Genomic DNA, 21798 nt, shown 5'->3' with positions numbered 1-21798 from the left:
TCAAAACATCTGGAGGGCCCCGGTTGGGGAATGCCAGTCTACCTTGACTGGCAATAGCTCTCCAGGGATTGAACCAGGGATCTTTCCCAGTCCTATCTAGAAATCCCAGGGATTGAAACTGGCATATACAACATGTAATGCATATGCTCCACCACTGATACACAAAAAGTAGATAGTGCAGCATTGGTGTAGTGAAGTTTTGTGCCACGTAATCAAATAAATAAAACCTACATGTAGGGTTTGCTTGCATTCCACACCTAACTGGTGCTAACTCCTATTTAATGGAAAGCCATTACTTTGTGGAACACAAGTCCGGTAATCTTGAACGCATCCAGATTAAGGTTCAGTATTAATACACAACTAAATACCCAGGGTAGTTGAGTATCACCACTATGGTACTTGTTGCTGCGCCAGTTAGATATGGGGTGGGAGTTAATCACATTGATGAATTACCATCTCTCTGAGCACAACTCTTCAGCATACTACTAATTGAACTGACCATGGTGCAGAAATGGGATGGCATGTTGTACAGGCATACCTTGCTTTATTGCGCTTGGCAGATGATTGCTTCTTACAAAGACATAGTGTAGCTGCAAGCATTCTGGCTGCTTCCAGGGGAAGGAAGCCTTGCCCTGCCCCTGCCATCCATCTTCTGGCCACAGAAGTAGAACTGGCTAGGGTCTGGAGCTGGAGCTAGGTTTCCCCCCACGCCTGCAGCTGCGGGGTGTGTGGCTTAATAGACTACAGTATCATGTAAACATAACTTGTATATGCACCAAGAAACAAAATAAAAAGTGTGACTTGCTTTATTGCGGTGGTCTGGAACCAAACTTGCAATATCTCCACGGTATGCCTGTACACTCCCATTACTTTTTGCTTCTTACTATAAAGGTGGAAGAATGAAAGGGCTTCAGTAGCAATAGATCCTACTTCTTCACTGCTGGTTTAGCAGTGTGATAATGAGTGATTTTTATCTGAGATAAATAAATAAATTTATTTCTCAAATAACATAAGAATAGCAATTAGGCACAGCCTGGGCTTTGCCCCTTAGACACTACCTGTCCCAGGTACAGAATTACACAACAAAAATTAATGGTCACCAGATCTGCTCCAAATATGTCATAATAAAAATAGTTTTCACCAGGGTTAAAAATCCTGTGTGTGTGTGTATCAGGCCTAATAATGCAATCATATACATACAGTATTTACTTACAAGTGACTCCATGTTCAGTGGGACTTACTCCCTTGTAAGTGGATTTAGAGTATATCCTAGGTGTCGCAGTGTTTGCCACCTTTTCCTTTTCACTTAAGTGTTTCACAGAAAGGTTGTTAAAGGGTTATAATGCAATTACATACATGCTTATTCAAAAATAAGTTCTGTTCCCAGTAAAGCAACTGTAGGGTTAGAGCCTTAAATTTGCTTGAGTTAGACAATTCTCATGCCCTCCAGGTGTTTTGGACAACAGCCGCCATGGCCAAATAATGGTCAGGGTTTATAGAAGTGTTCTCCAAAACATCTAGAGGACAACAGGTTGGAGAAAAGTTTGGTAGGCCAAAATAAATGTTCAACCACAGTAACTGTTTCTGACTTCCAGTCCTTGAGGTACCTACTTTCCTTTATTAACATGAATATCAAGTGCTATTATTTGGGCGATTACCCTGGATGGTCCCAGACGGACTTTCAAAAATTAACTTCGGTGATATGCTCACGCCTCCCTCTTTCATCTGCCATGATGGTGGCTTCCTCTACATTCTTTAGGACAGCTTTCTCCAACTTGGTCACAGCTCCCATCAGCCCCAGCCAGCATTGCTAACGGTCAAGAATGGAGGAAGTTGAAGTCCAAAACATCTGGAAGGAACCAGGTTGAAGAAGGTTGGCTTGGACTTTGTGTCTATGCGCCCATACATGGTGATTCTCATTCTGTAGCATTTCAGTTCTGGTTTTTCTTAGCTTTTTTCTTATTATGAAGCTCCTGTTCATTCCCTATCCTATATACATTTTCTCATTTCATCTGACTATTCCCACGCTACATACGTGTTTCTTTAAGCAGCATCTATACTGTGCTTTCTGAAAATGCTGTGTTTTCTGATGCCCTGTTGTGGCATAAGGTATCACATTTCCATTTAGCAGAACGTATTTCTTCTATGAGCTTTTTGGAATAAGCTCCTTAGGTAGTTTCCTTTTGGTGTTGTTTTCTCCAGAGCTATACTGGGAGAATTTATACAGTATTAACCAGCTTTTAGAATGGGGCAGACTAGCATCTTACATGGGAGGAAGCTATTTTTAGACTAGTATCTTATCAATTTTACATCTCCCACACCACATATGAGGCTTTGAAGAACCTTCAAACATTCTTTTAGAAAAGTAAGATTTCCCAAAGTTCTGGCGAGAAATTGTAATTTATAATCCTGTTTTTTCCAGTTTGGACAAGAAGAACAGGATCATATTATTTGGGTAGATGCTAGTGAGCTACAGTTAGCAACACAATAATGTCTTAAAAAATTAGGTGCTGGTTCCCAAACGCCACAAACCCAGAAGTGAGTGTTCTGGTTTGCGAATGTTCTTTGGAACCCGAACATCCGACGGGGCTTCCATACGGCTGCAGGAGCTTTCTGCAGCCAATTGGAAGCCACACCTTGGTTTCCAAATGTTTTGGAAGTCGAACGGACTTCCAGAACGGATTCTATTCAACTTCCGAGGTACCACTGTATATAGAGTAAGGGTTCTCTCAGAATAGATGTTCTGTTACTCAGAAAAATGTAAGAATCTATACCTTACTAGATATTATTTAAAGCTTGTATCAAGTTTAGTACACAGTATAATAACATAAGTATAATAACATCATAAATAGTAAACCATTTCTTTAAGGGAAAATAGTGAAAGGACAAGATAATAGGTAGAAGCCAAGTGGGGGAATCCCTAAAAGCATCTTCATGAGAGAGTTTTCAGTTGCTTTCTTAGAGTAAGAAGGTAGGAAAAACACATCTAGCATGTGGAAGCTATCTGCTATCATAGGCATTCTTTTGGAAAACAATCTGATCACCTACCAGCTAAAATTGTGTTTCTGGGATTCCCATGCAGCAGGTGCTATCCAGCCACAGTCAGCCACAAGGGAACTTGCCATGAGCGGGACTCTTGTTAGAAATATATAATGAAACCAAATCTGACAAAACAAAAGTGTCTGTGGTTGCTACATGATGCACATTTAGGAATAAGTTCCAGTGAATTTCGTGAAACTTTGGAGTGTATTTTGCTTTTGTGCATCAAATTTGCTATTAAAGTTTCTCTCTGAGCCACTATGAAATGTGGCCCTCCTGGCCACGTAGATGAATTTGAAGATACAAGAAGTGCTGCTGAATCACAAAAAAGGCAAGTAGAAAGAAGATCAAATTTACTTTGCTTTCAGCTCATCAGTTTATTTAGCAATACTTTTCAAGATTTGAAGTTTTACACTTCTAGGTGTGACAATCCTAAAATAATGCTGCAGGCCAGATTGATTACATTTATGAAAATGAGAGGCAAATCTATTGCTTAAAAAAATATAACTATAATGCACATTAGTGGCAGTCTTCCATCACATGAGACATTCCTAGAGGTGGGTCTGTATTATTGAACAGGTTACCCATCTGCCTTAACACTAAAAGATCCATTAATGCAGCTTTCAAGAAGTTGTCTTTTTCTCTCTTAGATGAGTTTTTCCGGTCCTGTGGCCATGGCTCAGGAACATTTTCAGGTGTGCTGCTTGGGTGTTTTAAGAGAAATAGTACTGAGCAGATATTTTACCCTAAAAACAAGGAATGTTGGGTTGGACTCGGGCCAAGTCATGGTTTACAGCCATTGAAATCAATGTTAATGTATCTACTATCGTTCTGGCTTGCTCTAAACAGCAGTGGATAGATAGAATTGGTTTACATAAATATAGAGCCATAGACCCCCACCTCATTTTATTGCGCTTTGCCTTATTGCGGTTCACAAATATTGCTCTTTATGAGATTGCGGGTGCAGTTGCAAGCAGCCCGGCTGCTTCCAGGGGAAGGAAGCCCCCCCCCCCATTGCTGCCCCTCTTCTGGCCACAGAAGTAGAGCTGGCTACTGGTTTTCCCATCCTGCCCCTGCAGCCAGGGGGCCTGGCTTAATAGGGTAAACATAACTTTAATATACACCGGGAAACAAAAAATATTGTGTTACTTGTTTTATTGCGATAGTCGCTTTCTTGCAGTGTTCTGCAATATCTCCAAGGTATGCCTGTATTTAGGAAGATAATGGCTGAAGATGGGGGGTTCTCCATACAAGAAAGGTTGTGGGCATAGATAATATTTTATTCTGGAAAGAGAAAAAACAGAAATGCATACGAGAAACTGTAATACAAAAACCAAAGAAGTTTTCCGAGAACGTGCCATCGCCATTCTAACGGTCTGTGTGTTTCACCCTCCCCTGTCTTCTAAAGGACGTCAAGTTATATTTGAGGCACTAATTGAAATTCAGGCCACACCACTGCTTAGCCTGCTGCTCTATATGTAGCATCAGAGTACCCTGAGAGGCATTGCAAATAGCATTTCCTAGTCTTTCTTATCTGCTGACGATGTTGGAGAGTTAAATTTAGAAACCATCTTCCATGTTGGGCCTCATTCCCAGACAGGGCTGAGAACACGCTGTGGTCTCTATCCACGTCACAGGGAGAAAAATCCTGTTGTAACCATTGACGAGGGAGGACAAGGGTTAGGGTATGGTGGCTTTTACGATAGCTGCCGCCCCATTATTCATAGATCAATTGTGCATTTTTAAAGGGGCTGTGGGGTTGTCAGCCATCCCACTGAATTCTCTGGGGAGGTGGGTTTATGTACGTGTGTCCCTTTTGTGCCACGTTGTGTTCAAATTTAGCAGACAGACGTTCGCCCTGTTTTTTTTCTTTTCATGATTTATTTAGTGGTGGTTTATATTTCATAAGGGTAATTTTTAGCACTATCGTTGCTGGGAACAGAGCCCATTATGCAATTGGTCAGACATTGGGCTATGTGCCTTGCTGCTGCTGCTGATTTTCTAATGCAAAAAAGAAATGTCACAACTGTAACATTTAAAAGTAATTAAGTTATATTGGAGTAATAAATGTTTTGTTACAGTTTGTCCTATATGTTAATAGGATCAACCTGTTTCTATATTTACATACAATGTTAGGGTGAGAACACCCTAGTTAAAAGCAAATGTGCACTGGTTTGTTATATAACTAGTTTATTATCAATATAGATGAGGACGTCCGCTTCCTGAAATGTATATTGATAATGAACTACATATTACAGCATCAACTAAATTAGTTTTGTTCGTATAATAATATATTGGATCAAAGTATGTGGTATCAATCAAACTTCCATTCATTCCATTATTGCATTCACAGTAGTGTAGCCAAAGAACCATGGTCAAGTAAATTAGTATGATTCTGCTTCCAGGATTTAAGTTACTGATGTCTTGTTTGGGATTGAATGGGGGAGTGGAAGAAAAGTACACAAGGACTAGAAATACCAACAGGATGGGGAATGGCTAGACTCTGAGCTCCCCTATGGGTAGCTTTAACAGAAGGGCAGGACTACTCAACTATCAGTCACCAGGTGTCATCATGACATCAGGTGATCTATTTTTCCATTGTAGCATGGCATGAATTAGGACCCCTGCCAGGCCTAATTGGAGTCACAAGCTAGAGATCCCCTATCGCAGGAATAGCAGAACAGTAGGGGGGCTGGTGCATATTACCACCATGAGAGATGGACAGGGAGCTGTGGAGAGCGCTGGGTTCCTACTCCATGGACATTTGACATCCTGATTAGGACTCTTCTTTTTGAGCTTCCATAAAGTCGCAGGAGGATATACTTTGGTTGAACATTAAGAGAAACTTCTTCATGGTCAAAATAGTTTGACACTTATACATGCGGGGGGGAGATCCTTCTCTGGGAGATCTTCAAGTAGACACTAGACAGCAGTTTCTTAAGTTGGTATTGGAAAAAATTTGAATAAGAGGATGCATGATAGAGGTATATAAAATTATGCTGTGTGTTGAAAAAGTGGATAGAAATAAGTTTCTCCCCCTCTCTCATTACACTAGAACTGAGGGACATCCAATGTAGTTGAATTCAGGACAGATGAAAGAAAGCACTCCTTCCACATACTGTATAGTTATAAACTATGGAATTTGCTTCCACCGGAGGTAGTGGTGGCCATCAGCTCGGGTGGTTTTAAAAGAGGATTGGACAAATGCCTGGAGGATGACACTATCAAAGGCTATGTTCTACCACCGCTGTCAAGAGGCCATATGCCTCTGAATGCTAGTTTTCTCTAGAATGTGCTTGCCCAGATCCTTCAACCTTTTTTCACCAAAGAACATGTCTAGCATCCTTACTGCTTTACTATCTATGTTGCTTTCTTTGTCATTTCTGTGGTTACTTTATAATGTTAAATTAAAACGTATTATATAAATTGAAGCCTTACCATTGTTGAGAGGAAACCACCTACAACTTGGACATATCAATTATAGCTAATCAAAATTGCAGTTGCCCTGATTTCAACAATATTATGGTGTACATTGGCGCCTGTTCAGCTGATGATCTTCTAATAGAGAAGTAAGGAACCAAATGCCTCCATGCCCTTCTCAAGTGCTTTTGCTTGCCTGGAATGTGACAGGGCTTCTTGCTTGGCTGGATGGACAATACAGAGTTGGAGACGTGTAGAAACTCTGACTTTTGTTGGGCTGGATTGTAGACTTCGTGCAGAAGTCAGAGTTGCTCCTATTGGCCCACCCATTTTTGCCCATGGCCCTGCCCACCCTGCAAGGTGCCTATGAAGGGAGCACAGCTATCAGGCTGCAAAGGGTTCCCCACTTCTGTTCAACTAGAAGTCCTCCAAAGCAGTGCCATTTTCTATTATTTCCCCCACTTGATGCCGTTACACACTGGCAAGTGGTGTCAAGACTTCCAGCATCTGAGATCTTTCCGTGTTAGACGTTAGATCGAAAAGTGGCTCTTTGAGTGCTGCTACTGGTTTTCAATACTCCAACTGCTTTTTCTGTAAAAGTAAAACTGCTTTACTTCTGTAAAGTAAAGTAGGTTCCTTGGCTTTCTTAGTACAGTCATACCTTGGGTTACAGCTGCTTCAGGTTGCGTTTTTTCGGGTTATGGACCGCCGAAACCCGGAAGTGCCAGGACGGGTTACTTCCGGGTTTCGGTGGTTGCGTATGCGCAGAAGCGCTAAATCGCATTTTGCACATGCGCAGAAGCACCGAATCACAACCAGCATGTGTGCAGTTCACTGTGGGTTGTGAACATATATCCTGCACGGATCACGTTCGCAACCCGAGTGTCCACTATATAGCAGGGTTTCATCTTCTAAAAATGGTGTGTGCCATCATCTAGTCCAGGCATGTCCAACAGGTAGACTTTGACCCAAACCCCCAAAAAGGGGGTAGATCACTGCCAGTTTTTAACTCTGTGAGTAGATCGCAGTCTCTTGGGAGTTGGTCACCTCACCCCTGATCTAATCTTTTTAAAACGAATAAAAAAGATGGTGCTAGCTTAACAAGCATATTATTCTAGAATTTCATTCTTTTCCCATTTTGTCCTTCCCTCATCTCTTCTCCACAGTGTTCTTTTTAGTGTGGGTGTGGGGGTATATAAACACACGCATGCACCATAAGGCTTTTCCATAGCATCCTCTTATTTATTTTTTTGGAATGCTAAAGTATCCAAGGTTCATTATGCTGAAGGGCATCTCACAATGTAGTCTGGATCAGATGTCACCAAAAAGGCCGCATTTCCGTGTTGTGGTCCTGTGCTCACTATCTCTGATGAATTATACATGAGGCTGCATAAAGCAGATTTTAAAAGATGAAACCAATTAAATTTTAATGGGTGTGTGTGAGAGATGAGTTGGGAGAGGGGAGGGAGGTGCAGTGGTGAGACCAGGGAGAGATGACAAAGACAAATGTAATTGTATAGCAGATGCTTTACAAGTGTGTGAAGTTTAGCTGCTTGTGCTACTCTGTCATTAGCCTACATTGTAAAATAATTTTGGTTATCATCTTCATTCTGTTACTGAATAGAATACCACTCACCAGCAGATTAAAGAGGGAGATTCTTATTGAGGCTACATGTCCTTTAGAGCTTGCTCTGTTTCGTTTTGGCCTCTCCCTAAGTAACAAAAGTCTGGCCTTATTTATGTGAGATCCTGAGCCTTCTTACTTTCTCATATTTCACTTGGAGCAATGGATACCCAAACCTAAAATTGCATTTTAGCAGCTGAGCATGTTCCCAGTATGACTAGTTCACAAACGTTTTCATTGATCTGGTTGCACATGCATACTTGTTTGTTTGTAAACCATTTGAAGTTCACTTGACTTGTTCCAAAATCATTAACTATGGTTTGGCAGAAACAGGAAACTGGTTTAATCTTGACTCGTGGAAAAGGAGGAACAAAAGTCTGTGTGGGGCTGAAAGTCTCAGTTTTTTGATTTGTGAATTTTATTCAACATTACCATGGATTATGTGGCTTGAGGAGATATTTACAGTGGTACCTTGGTACTCGAACAGCTTGGCTCCCGAACAAATCAGCTCCCAAAAACTGCAAACCTGGAAGTAAGTGTTCCGGTTTGCAAATGTTTTTCAGAAGCCAAACGTGAAATGCGGCTTCCGCTTGAGTGCAGGAATCTCCTGCAGCCAGTCGGAAGCCACACCTCAGTTTTCGAATGGTTTGGGAGTCGAACGGACTCCTGAAACGGATAAAGTTCGAGAGCCAAGGTATCACTTTATTTCACAACTCTTACCTATAAACTTACATTGTAAGGCTTTCCTGAGCAGATTTGTATCAGTTAAAGAGAAAGAGAGACAGAGCAGTATATGAACTTAGCCATCAAAATCAACCCAGAAGAAACCAAGTGAGAGTCAAATAACAGGATTTTCAAGAATAGGACCCAGCCTTCATACTGCAGCAGAAAGAAAGAGCGAGCAGGAAAATCATTGTGCTCTCTGTGTAGTCTAACATAATGAATTCTGTGTATGTATGTTCAGAGTCTCAGGAAGCTTTCAAAGCTTGGCTAGAGTTTGGGGTGGGTGTCCTGTCCTCCCTTCCGTGTGTGCACATCAAGGAACATGGTTTTTGTCCCCCACTCAGTTCTGTTTCAACTATGATGTTGTAGGACTTAGGGCACTGTCGGTAGGGTTGGTTTCTAAATAAAAATGCATTCCATATTTTTATTCTTGCCGTCGTTCTCCCTCTTCCTTTTGCACTTGTTGATTTTCTATTCCGTAGCCCTTCCAAGTGCCCCTCTTCCCATCTGTGATTGACAAGGTGAGATACTTCGGAAAGTGTGTCACTTAATGACTGCCATTAATTTCCAAAGCATTGTACATGATCATCCTTGTTTGTAGACCATTTGTGTGTATCAGTAATTCAGATGATTATAGCGGCTTGGCCTAAGGGAGTCATGTCTCTGTGTTTCACAGGCCACTGTCATGAGAAGAGCCAAGGCAACAGCCATACCAAGCAGAAGTACCTTGACAAGCCCGATTCTGAGATCATATCCATGGAAGAAAATCTTGTGGCAGTGACTGATGACGATTCCACAGATCTTCTTCACAGTTCCACAACAGAGTCATCCTCTTTGACTTTAGAAAGTAAGTGAATATTGGAATAGTGAACACAGCAAAGGGGGGTTGAGTCTTTTCTTCTTTTTCAGAGCAGTTGTTACTTTGTACCTCTCTAAATTTGGAAAGCCCCCCTTTTTCATTATTAGCGTTGATAAATGTATGAGAGAAGGAATTTCATTGTGTGCAGCTTCTCTGCAGCAGTTTGAAACTTCCCACTTTGATACAACCATTAAGGATACAAGGACCTTAATGTTGAAGTTGGCCATCTCTGCTGTACCTACACCCTTGACCATCTTAGCAGAGCAGGCTACAGATAAATCCCTTGCACGGAAATGCATATGTTTAAATGCACTTACCATATCTGCTGGTTCATTTGTCCATGGCATACCTGCCTAGACCACAAAATAAGTCACCGCACCTGTTGGGTGCTTAAAAAAATAGTAGAGCACCAAAAGAACACATCCTTGCCTATGGTCCATGTCATGTATAAGTCAGGCTTCCCTGAGCTACATACAATTTGATTGCAGAACGATTAGGGAAAGTAGAGAGATATTGCTTGATTGCATAGGATTGTAGTTTAATTCCATTGTTAAAGGACTTTCCCATCTGTCAGACATGCCAATGGTGTCACATTGCTCTGAGAGCGCATGTGCAGTTTGTGATAAAATGGGATCCTTGATTAGATTAGATGAAGATCCATCCTCACATAGAACAGAGGTCCGTCTGGTCCTGCACCCTCTTTCTAATAGTAGCCCACCATACCACATGCTTCTGGGAGATCAACAAGTGCCCTACTCCTCTTGTTAAGCTCTCAGCAATCACAGTTTAGAGACATACTACAAGTAAACTCTGGGGACTCCCATTTAGTGATCATGCCTTTGTAGGTACATAGGATGCTTGCCTGATACCCTCTACCCAAATTCATCCTCTTTCATTAATATGAGGCTTCCTAATAGGAAGTCACACTCGCTAATTATTTCTGAGTCAATATCCCAAAACAAAAATAGGAAGTAAAAGGGAATTGATTCAGATCAGGGCACAAAAGGTGCACTCCATATCTCAGTCATGTGAACAGAGCCAAGCAACTGCCTGCTCCTCTCTCCAATTGTACAAATGAGCAATTTGCACTTTCTGCAGCTGGCACATCATACTGAGGCAATGTGCATTGTCCTTACCATTCTCTGCTCGGTGGAAGGGCAAGTCCACAGAATTTCCTTCTTGTCATGCCAGCAGGAGTTTTTCTGTGAACAATCCCTGTGTGTAATCCCCTCACTTTACATGACTTAGTGAAATGCTCCAGTTTCTGGGAACTGCTGCTCCCTTCAACTAATGGGAACTTCGTGCAGATTTCATTAAGAGAAGCATGCAGCTGCTTTTGATGTATTTTGCCTCTTGAATGATAGCTTCACCAGAGACATTTTTTAGAGGAACTTAATGGAATCGCCTGCATGGTGCCTTGAGAGCTTGAATTATGAGTTGAATACATTTTTAATACCTTTTAGGTCCTGAGCTCTTCAGGTTGGATAGTTCCCCCCCCCCCAATATGGGAAAGGGTATTTTCCAGATAACAGAATATTGTCTGATTTTGAAAAATTAGCAATCAAAAAATAATTTTGATTGCCTAAGAATACTCATTCCTGGAAAATACAGTGGAAAGAAATGATGCTTGTGCCAGTCAAGCATTTTAGATCTGTCCTTACAATGTAAACTTTCCAAGCAGGGTCGCTACCGAGAGCTATTCAAATTATTGCTTTCAAACCAACAAACAATTTAATGAGAGGGCTTTAAAAGATCAGTCCTTTTCAGTCCAAAGTGACAAGTTGTAAGAAATAGATCTTTTAGCGTAGCAACACCTATACTTTGGAACCCATCACTTACTGACATCAGGCAGGCTCTTTCACTTTACTCTTTTCAGTACCTGCTAAAACATCTTTCTTTAAGCAAGTCTAGCCAGACACAAAGGTGCTGCTGTGTTTTAATCCCTCTTTAGTTTACTATTGGTTTCAATGAACTTTTAAGTGTTTTTAATTACTTAAACTTTTATTAATATTTATTAATATTTATGATAAACCGCTTAGAGGTTTTATTACCATCAGCCTGCATTTATATCATTAAAAAAAAACCTATGTGTTAAATTGATTCCCATAGTCTTGGTTTCAGACAAAAACAGAATATGGGTGGGTTGAGAATATCATAGTGCTGAAAGTTTTAATCAGTTCTTAAGCATTGGATCCTTATGCAAAACAACTCTTCTGTTGAATGGTCTTGCAACAAGGATAGGTTCACACAGTCATGCCTTTCACACCATGCCTTTCACACCACATCATCTTTCCGCAGGGCCTGCAAGACAGAGTTGTTCCGCCAGGCCTTTGGTCAGGGTGCAGCCTGACTCCCTCCTCTGGCAACCTGCACAGAATTTTGCTTAATTGGTTGCCATCAATTTGATTTTAATTAATTTTTATAATGAAATATTTTTAGATTGTGTGACTATTTTACTGTTTGATTATTTGATTGTTGTTAGCCGCCCTGAGCCCGGCTTCGGCTGGGGAGGGCGGGATATAAATAAAATTTATTTTTATTATTGTTGTTGTTGTTGTTGTAATTAATATGTAATCTTCCATAATGTCTCGGATATTGTGACTTGACTTTTCAACATATATAGGCTGTAATGTATGGCAAGGAAAGCTTATGGATTAGTTTTAGTCATAAGCAAAAGCAGAAGTGTGATGTTATCCTGTCTGGCATGTAACCCTAATTATAATACAGCTTTTGATCCGAGTGATTTATTTTGTTGCTCCCCCTTTGCAGGCACCGTCATTGCCGAAAGCAATGGTTCAGAAGAAGTGGAGAGTTTGGGAGATGCTCAGATGTCCGAAGAAATGTTGGCATTGGTTGACGAGTTTGAAAATTCGTGGCCCCTTGAAGCCTTTGAGGGGGCCCTGGAAGTGAAAGGCCATCGGATGGACTTGCAGGGGATCCGTGTCCTCAAGAAAGGTTCTCAGGACGGACTTCCCAGCTCTTGCTTTGGAGATTGTGGAGATGATGACGATGACGAAACTGAATGGGTAAGAACTCCCATCAGCAAGTTCAAGCTGTGTATTTCTTGTACAGTGTCTCTGGGTTATCTATAGCCTTGCTCAGGCATCCTGATAATCACATGAGATAACATTCACACAAGGTGTGTCCCATGGGACATAGGTTTCTGGGTGGTAATTGATCACGGTGAGGATTTGCCAGACATGGCTCCCTCTTAGCTCATTTCTTCCTTTCATCCCGAGTTCGTGCTTCTTCAAAGTCCATGACAAGGGGGCCAAACCTTCAGAACACATTACTCAAATTCTGTATCGGTTACATTCTCTGCCCGTTAGTTCCTGTAGTTTATATCAAGTGGCTAGAAACATAGTCCATTATATAGTCCCTCCCTGTTTGCTCCTCTGAGTCTGTAATGATCATTTTGCTTCAGCATTCCAATAAGTCAATCACAGAGCAAATTGTATTTTGAATATAGCATTCCTTATTAGACCTTATTGTTGCTTGATGTATATAATATATAGTATATTATTTCCATGTTTCTCAGCTGTACTAATGTGTGTTTTCATTGATGTTTATCAATTGTAATTGTCAGTTGTTATAAAATGTTATAAACATGACTGCATTAGTTTTCCATTAGTTTCAGTAGGTCTTCTGTGAGTAAAATTTAAGTGAATACTCACCCTATGGTCCTCTTTACCCTCACCATGTTAGTCCTATGACAGGGGTGACGACCCACAGACCCAGTGGCCCTGCAGACTTCTCTATCTCACCCATGAGACTCTCTCCATGCAGTGTTGATTATCTCTTGCAAGCGTGGTCTTCAGTGCTGAATTGTTGCCCAACCTTGTGTTAAGTGAATTATTTTTATATACTTGCGCAATTTGATGAATGAAATGCAATCAGAAGGAGGAGGGCCAGGAGATCCATGGAAAAGAGAAACTGTCTGGAAATCGTCCTTGAAATCAACTCAGACCACCGAAAGCCAGCTATCTCTTTATTCTCAACAGCACGCCTGATATATTTGGTTGCTAACCCTCATGATGTTTTTTTTTTCTTTGACAGATAACATTCCAAGTAAAACGTGTAAAGAAACCCAAAACAGAAAACCTAGATCCACAAGAGCCAGCAGGAAAAAATGGAGAGGAGGGAGTAAATGGAGAAAATGATAACCTTTACCAAATGGCATTGGAGATCAGTGGGCCAAAAATACCCTCCCCAGGACCACCAGGTATATATATTTTTATTTTTATTTTTTAGAGCTTCAGGTTGTGTTTTATTCATGACTGATTCAAGTGAAGCATAAGAAATGATAGAAATGATTACATAGGTGAGTGGGGAACCTTTTTAAAAAAGAATTTAAGTCTGTTGACCCTTCTGTCCTGAAATGACAGTGTAGCCTTTTGCTGTAGTCAGTGAGATAGTGTTTGATATAACATGATACAATATTTCCCAATAGCCAAAGCCACAGTCATGCGAGCGGAATGAACACAAATAAAAGTGTGACTTAAGATCTGAGGACTCCACAGGTTATATTCATCATACATGAATTAGGGTCAAACAAGTAACAAAACTGTGAGGTTCTATGGATTAAAATGTGGCATAGGGCTTAATTAACCTTTTGTCTAAATTACTTCAGAGTAAAGCTCAGAGTCAAACTTGGGTTTCTGAAAGTATGTATCTCTTGGAAGAATTGCTCTTATTCCTTTTACTTACCTTATAATAAGGAGCAGGGGCTGTATTCATGTTGGGGAAGGCATTTAAAGTGCTTCTTGATCTGAGCCACCTAAGCTACCCTCGTCTCTTTCATTCTCTCTTTAGTAGCATGATTTTGTTGGAGAAGCATTCATCCTGGGACTAAGAGAAGACCAAGCAACCATGCCAAATGCCATGGCTGAATGCAACTTGGAAGCAAGGCACTACCTGAGCCAAATTTAACAAACATAGCATGGCCAAGAGAGTATAAAAATAGATGGTCCCCAGAGTAGGGATGGGATGTACAGAATTATGGCAGGGATAGGACTGTTGTTTCCTAAGGGACGTCTGCCAGTTTCTTCCACCTGTGTTGTCTGTTTGCTGCCTTTTTTGGTAATACTACACTTACCAGCAGAGACTTCCAGGACTCTTGGTCTGATGAACTAAGACTGGGCTGAGTGGCGCCTTGTGTGATGCCAAAATTCAATGCCCAAACCCTGCCTTTTGCCTTCCACTTTACATAATAGTTGTGGCGCCCCCAAGGCTCTGTATCCATGCTCCCCTAAATCCACCTGTGCTGGACAGTAAAAAAAAACATTCACACCAAGCCACACCTCTATACAGGGGCACCAACGTGAATAAAATATTGGGGGGGCAAGCCCCGCCCCACATAATCGACCACATGACGCTGTGCACACACACCATTTGAATGGCAATGCCCATCCGCTTTGGGGAGGCCAAGCCCCCTCACATATTGTATTGGGGGGGCCGAAGACCCCTCGCCCCCTAGGAGTTGGCTCCTATGTCTCTTATACATGGATCTGAGCAGCAGAGGTCTAGTCACAATTTGCTGTTCTAAAAATTGCAAAGTAGAATATATTCAACCATTGTGTAAAGAAAATATTGAAGCTTTTCATATTGTGTGTGTGGTTGCGGAATTTCTGAATAGAGATCCCAAAGTTCTTTTAGCTTGGAGTTTCCTATGACCTCTTACCTTATGTCCAGTATTGATAATTATGTTGATGCTTGTGTTTTAATTATCCGTTTATTTTCCCATGTATAAATTATTGACTGAAGTGGGGGGTGCAACATAAAATGGTAGTGTCTAATAAATAGAAAAATGCACCTTGCAATTTTTTTTCATTCTCAAATCTTCAATATGTCTCCCACTTCAGATGTTGACCTGTTCACATGATTAGAACACTCACATGAACAGTTATATATAACAGTAACCAGCTGCAATATCCCTTATTTTGCTGTGTGCACTGCATATTTTGGCTGCGTTCAGACTTAATACTAAAAACTTGTTTGCTTCTTTCCAGGGAAAAGGCGAGACTACCGCAGCTTGGGTTGGCCAAGTCCTGATGAGTGCATAAAACTTCGCAGAGTAGAACTTACTACAGTAGCCAGCACATGGCTTGCTGTTTCTGCTAAAAATATCGAGTGAGTGTTTTTTCTTGAAAATAAACTGGGTTAGTGCACAAACCAGTACAGATAATCTGTGGCGCCCTTTACCAGCCGGGTGCCCTCCCTGCGTGCTGACTGGAGCTGATGGGAATTGGAATCCAAAACAGCTAAAGGTCACCAGGCTGGTTCTGATCAGTGTTCTAAAATATTATGGGCTGGTGCACTGAACTCTGCCTACTCCAGCCACACTGTTATAGGGAGGCTAATCTTGTCACAAAAGGGATGCAGGTGGTGCTGTGGTCTAAACCACTGAGCCTCTTAGAAGGTTGGCGATTCAAATCCGCGCAACAGGGTAAGCTCCCATGGCTCTGTCCCAGCTTCTGCCAACCTAGTAGTTTGAAAGCACACCAGTGCAAGTAGACAAAATAGGTACCACTGCTGCAGGAAGATAAATTGTGTTTCCGTGCACTCTGGCTTCTGTCACGGTGTCCCATTGTGCCAGAAGCGGTTTAATCATGCTGGCCACATGACCCAGAAAGCTGTCTGTGGACAAACACCAGCTCCCTCGGCCTGAAGCAAGATGAGCACCGCAACCTCATAGTCGCCTTTGACTGGACTTAACTGTCCAGGGGTCCTTTACCTTTACCTTTTTACCTAATCATGTCATCCATAGTATCCCAGGATAATCAGCTTTGTCTCTTTTAACGCACAATATGTCACCATCTGTTAACAGTGCCCTCCAGCAGTATCTCCTGCCCTGCAGAACTTAAAAGACAACGGTTCATAAATGATGTGGCGTTAGGAATGAGCAGTGAGGTAGTCAGGTTATTAGATAAATGTTCAAGATGGTGGCATTCAAAAGTAAATTCAATGTTATGACAGCCACATTCTGCCCTAGTATCATTCTGTCAACCATTTTCAAAAGCAGCCCCGCATAGAGCACATTGCCATAGTTCAGGTGGCATGTCACTAAAGCAGCAGTGTATCTTAACTTGAGTATTTTTATATGTGCCTCTCAACTTTTAAATCATATTTGGAGCTCTCTTAACCTGAAAGCTGTGTGAGTTGCTGCCAAGCGTGGAATGCCACTTTTTAAATACTATATTCTCAGGTAGCTGGCTTGAAATTTTTGTTGCTAAAGCCAGGACCTAAGCCCGGTTGATATAATACAATGCTGAGTGAGCAAGAATCATGTCATAACACAATCTGTTAACTCTGGAACATACTGTCTGGCTTATTAACAGATTTCTTAACGCCTGTGTAGTTTCATTGGCAGTATTATCATTTATACCATCTTACTGTGGGAAAGTGAAACCTAATGCTAAAGGAATGTATTACGAAGGATTTGGAAGCTTGTTGTCACATATCCACATACTAGGATTGGGAAAGCTGCCAGTTGTTTTCTTGCTCCATAAGTAATTTCTGGATTTTGCAAGGAATGGTAGCAACAGATTTGAGTAGCCTGCTTCTCCCTTAAGCATCATTATAAGAGTATTTTGCAATAAAAGCTCTTTTGTCTAAAATGAAGATAAAATCTATCCCCCCCTTTTTTTAAAGGAAGCTCCTTTTTTTCTTTACTATCTTAAGATGAATCTCATTGAAAATTGAGAAGACTTGTGCAAGCATGCAAAGCTGATTAGCTGAACTTGTTTCATTTGGAGGATTGGGGCAATGAAATAGATGCATATATCAATCCATTATTAAGTGACTGACAGACCACTCAAAGTATAGCTGTACTTGGAGGAGACAGTGGGCTCAGATGTTCCAAGTTTTGACACAATTACGCAAATAATAATTTGGGATGCTGTCCACTTTCTCAGTGCAAATGGTTGTTCCAGGATGCAGAGGCAAGGGGTGGAAGCAAAAGGAACATACCAGTCCCCAGTCCCGATGTAAGGCTGGTACAGGAGCAACTAGCCAGCCCTGGGGTGTGCCTCTTAAGATGTCTGTATTAAGATACAATTAACATCTAGACTAAAGAATGGATTTTTAGTGCTGAGTTTTAACGTTGCTGCTTATTTACTTATGTTTTAAATTTTATTTATAAGCTATTGGGAGGAGTTCAATTATAAGTCACTGTACAAACATGGTTTTTTTTAAAAAAAAACCTAAATAAATAACTTGAAACCAGTTGGTAGAGTGCAGACATACAATGTGTTGTTGAGAAGCTATTGCTGCCCTGGAACTGTTGCTCCTTCAACCTCTTTCTCTGAATACTTCATTTATGATGAGATTTGGCCTTCCCTTCATTTCTAGTATTACAGAACACATAGATTTTGCAACCCAGCTGCAAGAACCTGCCGTGGAACCTCTCTGCAGTGCCAACCTACCTGCCAGCATGCATACTTTGGATCACCTTCAAGGTGTTGCCAATCGGGCTAGTCTTCATTACATGGGAGAGAGTCAGCTAAAAGAGGTAGGCTAACCTGTGGGCTTCGCACACACACACACTGGTAAGAAGCTGCTTGGCACATTGCAGGTAACATTTCCTATTGCTGTCTGCCCAGTGCAAGTGGTAGTTTAGCAGCATGTGTGAAACAGATGTTGACAGATGGCAGTGCCAACGCAGGTTTCTTGTGCTTCCAGCTTGCCCTTTAGCATTAAAACAGATGTGCAGGACACCTGTGGGGAAAGGATGTGCAGTATGAAAAGTGTGCTTGTATTGCTTCTGTTCAACATTTATTCCATGCCAACAACATTGTGGTGGGAGACGGTGTGCCTGTACAGAACGAACCTTTGTTGAGCTGTCCTGCCATGTGACTCAAGTGAATCAGGAATTCAAATTCCTTGAATCTGACTCCCCCAACAACCCAAATAAAATCGGGCAAAAGTTCTATATTATTATTATTATTATTATCATTATTATTATTATTATTATTATTATTATTATTATTATTATTTACTTAAACCCCGCCCATCTGGCCAAGCTTCCCCAGCCACTCTGGGCGGCTCCCAACGAAATATTAAAACACGATAAAACATTAAAAACTTCCCTAAACAGGGCTGTCTTCAAAAAGTCAGATAGTTGTTTATTTCCTTGACATCTGATGGGAGGGTGTTCCACAGGGCAGGCGCCACTACTGAGAAGGCCCTCTGCCTGGTTCCCTGTAACCTCACTTCTCACAGGGAGGGAACCGCCAGAAGGCCCTCAGTGCTGGACCTCAGTGTCCGGGCTGAATGATGGGGGTGGAGACGCTCCTTCAGGTATGCTGGGCCGAGGCCATTTAGGTCAACACCAACACTTTGAATTGTGCTCAGAAACATACTGGGAGCCAATGAAGATCTTTCAGGACCGGAGTTATTGTTAGGATATTTCCGTTTCACCTTAAAAGGGAGCAGGCTGTGAGTCACAGAGTCTGCGTATTTCCTGTTCACAGGAAGTTTATGTTTTCTATTGCTTTCATTTCTCTGTGTCTGGAGACACTGACGCAGGCAGTCATGTCTTTCTTTGTTCTGATCAACGCTGAATAAAACTTGTAAATAATGCTCTCCTGCGTGCGACTTTTGCTGTGCATTATCTGCTGATAGAGTGTGCATCAGTTCCAGAATGTGGGAAGCTATTTCTGGATCTCATGTTGCTAATTGCTGATACTGCGTGCCTACGGGAGATCGATGGATCGTCTGGCAGACGGCTTGGGGCCATGATGGACTTTGTCTCCCTGGCAGTATCCCAACAGTTATATGGTCTCGACAGCTACTCCCAGTCACCAATCTAGCTGCCACATATAGACTATCTAGCAGAAGTACCAGTACAAGAGCTGGAAAACTGAATGGTGTTAGGTCAGGGATAAGAAAAATGGTGCTCGTCAGCTGTTGGATTCCAGTTCCCATCAGCCCCAGCCAATGTGGCCAATGGCCAGGAATGATGGGACTTGTAGTCCAGCAAAATCTGGAAGGCACCACACCCTGGTTTAGACACTGACCTGGCTTCTCATCACTTTCAGAATAGAAGGTATTATTTTCTTCTGGTTTGTGTAGCTGCATTTGCAGGATGCCGGAAAGCTTATACACAGATACAAGAGCAAACTGCCTGTCGGAAGGGAACAGATTTTAGCTTCGAAAGGGAATATGCAGATTTTAAGATGGCATTGATTGTATTACCCTAAGCTGTTGCCTTCTCTTGTTCCTCAGGTGTTGCAGAATCTTGGGAAAGACCATTATCCACCACAGTCTTTAGAACAAGTTGGAACTCGAATAGCCAAAGTTCTGGAAAAGGTAGGTGTGCACAACTAAGAGCTTACAAGTTCATATTGTCTTAAATTTACCTGGTTGATAGCCATCTCTGTAACCAGTAGTATTGCCTCAATACCTGCGATACAAATCAGGGCTTCTGCTTCTGCTCCCCGCCCCTTACTGACCCTGCATATACCCCAAAATTGGCTCTGGGGTGGTCGGGAGAAATCCCAGAACAGTACACAGGGTGAGGAGGTATCATTCTGTCTGCCAAGCTGGGACACTTGCACAGACAGAACAATTGTGAGAGTGCTACATTGAATTCCACCGCAAGGCTATATTCTCTCTCTTTGAAATATTCTTATAAAGTGGCTCCCAATACACATTTTAAAAAATCAACAACAAATATAAAATTAAAGCCGTCATTGGGAGCATTATTTATCAACTGAACACCTTCCTGCAGCCTCTCTAATGTGATTTACAGTGGACGCTTGGGTTGCAAACGTGATCCGTGCGGGATGCATATTCGCAACCCGCGTCTGCTCACGCGTGGGTTGTGATTCGGCACTTCTGCGCATGGGCAAAGTGCAATTTAGCGCTTCTGCGCGTGCGCACCCGCCAAAACCCGGAAGTAACCCGTTCTGGTACTTCCGGGTTTCGGTGGTCTGCAACCCAAAAAACACAACTTGAAGCAGCTGTAACCCGAGGTATGACTGTACTCTGGCAGACTTCTGGGGAGTGGTAACACAATTTGGGGTCAGTGACTGAGAAGGCTTGGCTTCTTGTGGAGGTCATCCTTACTTCCCATAATGATGCCATGCCAGCAGAGGACCTGTTGAAAAGCTTAACTGGTGGGAAAGAGGCACATATGTGGAGAGCTATCTCGGAAGGCTTGTAAGGCTTCAAAGGTTAAAGCCGGTAACTTGAACTGAGCCCAGAAGCTGGCTAAAATGCTCCAACTTCCTTACATTCTCAGGGAGGCAGGCTATAGCATTCTGCACCACTTGAAGCTTTTGAGTCCTCTTCAAGGGCAGTTCCAAATAAAGCCCACTGCAGTAGTCATTCCAAGGGGTGAGATAAGAATAGTCTGGTCCCTCCTCTCTAAGAAGTGGCCTAGCCTCCGAATCAAACTGATATTCTCCTATCAGTCTTTGAGATAAAGGCAGGACGTATGAGAGAAGGTTCCGCAGTATGTTGAGGAAAGGCAATGATAAAACAATGGAAAGCAGAAGCTAACATGCATTAGTAAATCATTATTATTCTCTTTCTTATTTGTGGGTATTATATTCTAGATTGTAATAGTAATCATTGTTGCTTAAAATTTGCTTATAAAGTGGTTCATTCTTGTAAATGGTGTAAATTGGATGTTTCTTTGTGTCAATTTCAGTATTATATTTATTATTTTAAACGGGAAACACCCTAAATTAGACCAGAAACCTCTTACACTGCCAAAGGGCACCTATTTACCATTTCCCTTTGGCAATTCACCAGAGTCTCTGGTCTCCCTAAACTCTCCCTAAACTAAGGCTCTGGTCTCCCTAAACTAAGACCCGGGGGCTGGATGCGGCCCAATCGCCTTCTCAATCTGGCCCATGGACGGTCCGGGAATCAGCGTGTTTTTAAATGAGTAGAATATGTGCTTTTCTTTAAAATGGATCTCTGGGTTATTTGTGGGGCATAGGAATTCGTTCATATTTTTTTTTCAAAATACAGTCCGGCCCCCCACAAGGTCTGAGGGACAGTGGACCATCCCCCTGCTGAAAAAGTTCACTGACCCCTGCCCAAAATGTACCTTTTCAGAGATTATAGCGTCTTTATTGGTCCTTTTGAAAAACAGGCATGCTGGCATTCATCCCAGGCTTATTCT

At 41.8% G+C, this 21798-nt stretch overlaps 1 protein-coding gene across 3 annotated transcripts in view; it reads left to right on the top strand.

Annotated features, from left to right (window-relative positions):
* The window catches only part of TTC17 (tetratricopeptide repeat domain 17), a 58481-nt gene that overhangs the window by 32073 nt on the left and 4610 nt on the right, over positions 1 to 21798 (top strand). For all 3 annotated transcript variants that reach the window (XM_082223925.1, XM_082223926.1, XM_082223927.1), the window contains exons 17-22: positions 9483 to 9653; positions 12435 to 12691; positions 13722 to 13887; positions 15674 to 15794; positions 18015 to 18174; positions 19890 to 19973. In XM_082223925.1, the coding sequence (XP_082080051.1) occupies positions 9483 to 9653; positions 12435 to 12691; positions 13722 to 13887; positions 15674 to 15794; positions 18015 to 18174; positions 19890 to 19973 (959 nt within the window). The remainder of the gene's footprint in view (positions 1 to 9482; positions 9654 to 12434; positions 12692 to 13721; positions 13888 to 15673; positions 15795 to 18014; positions 18175 to 19889; positions 19974 to 21798) is intronic.

Source organism: Podarcis vaucheri, assembly GCF_965113315.1.
Source record: "Podarcis vaucheri genome assembly, chromosome: 1".
NCBI lineage: Eukaryota > Metazoa > Chordata > Lepidosauria > Squamata > Lacertidae > Podarcis > Podarcis vaucheri.
Note: the sequence above shows the minus strand (reverse complement) of the source record. Positions and strands in the feature narration are given on the sequence as shown.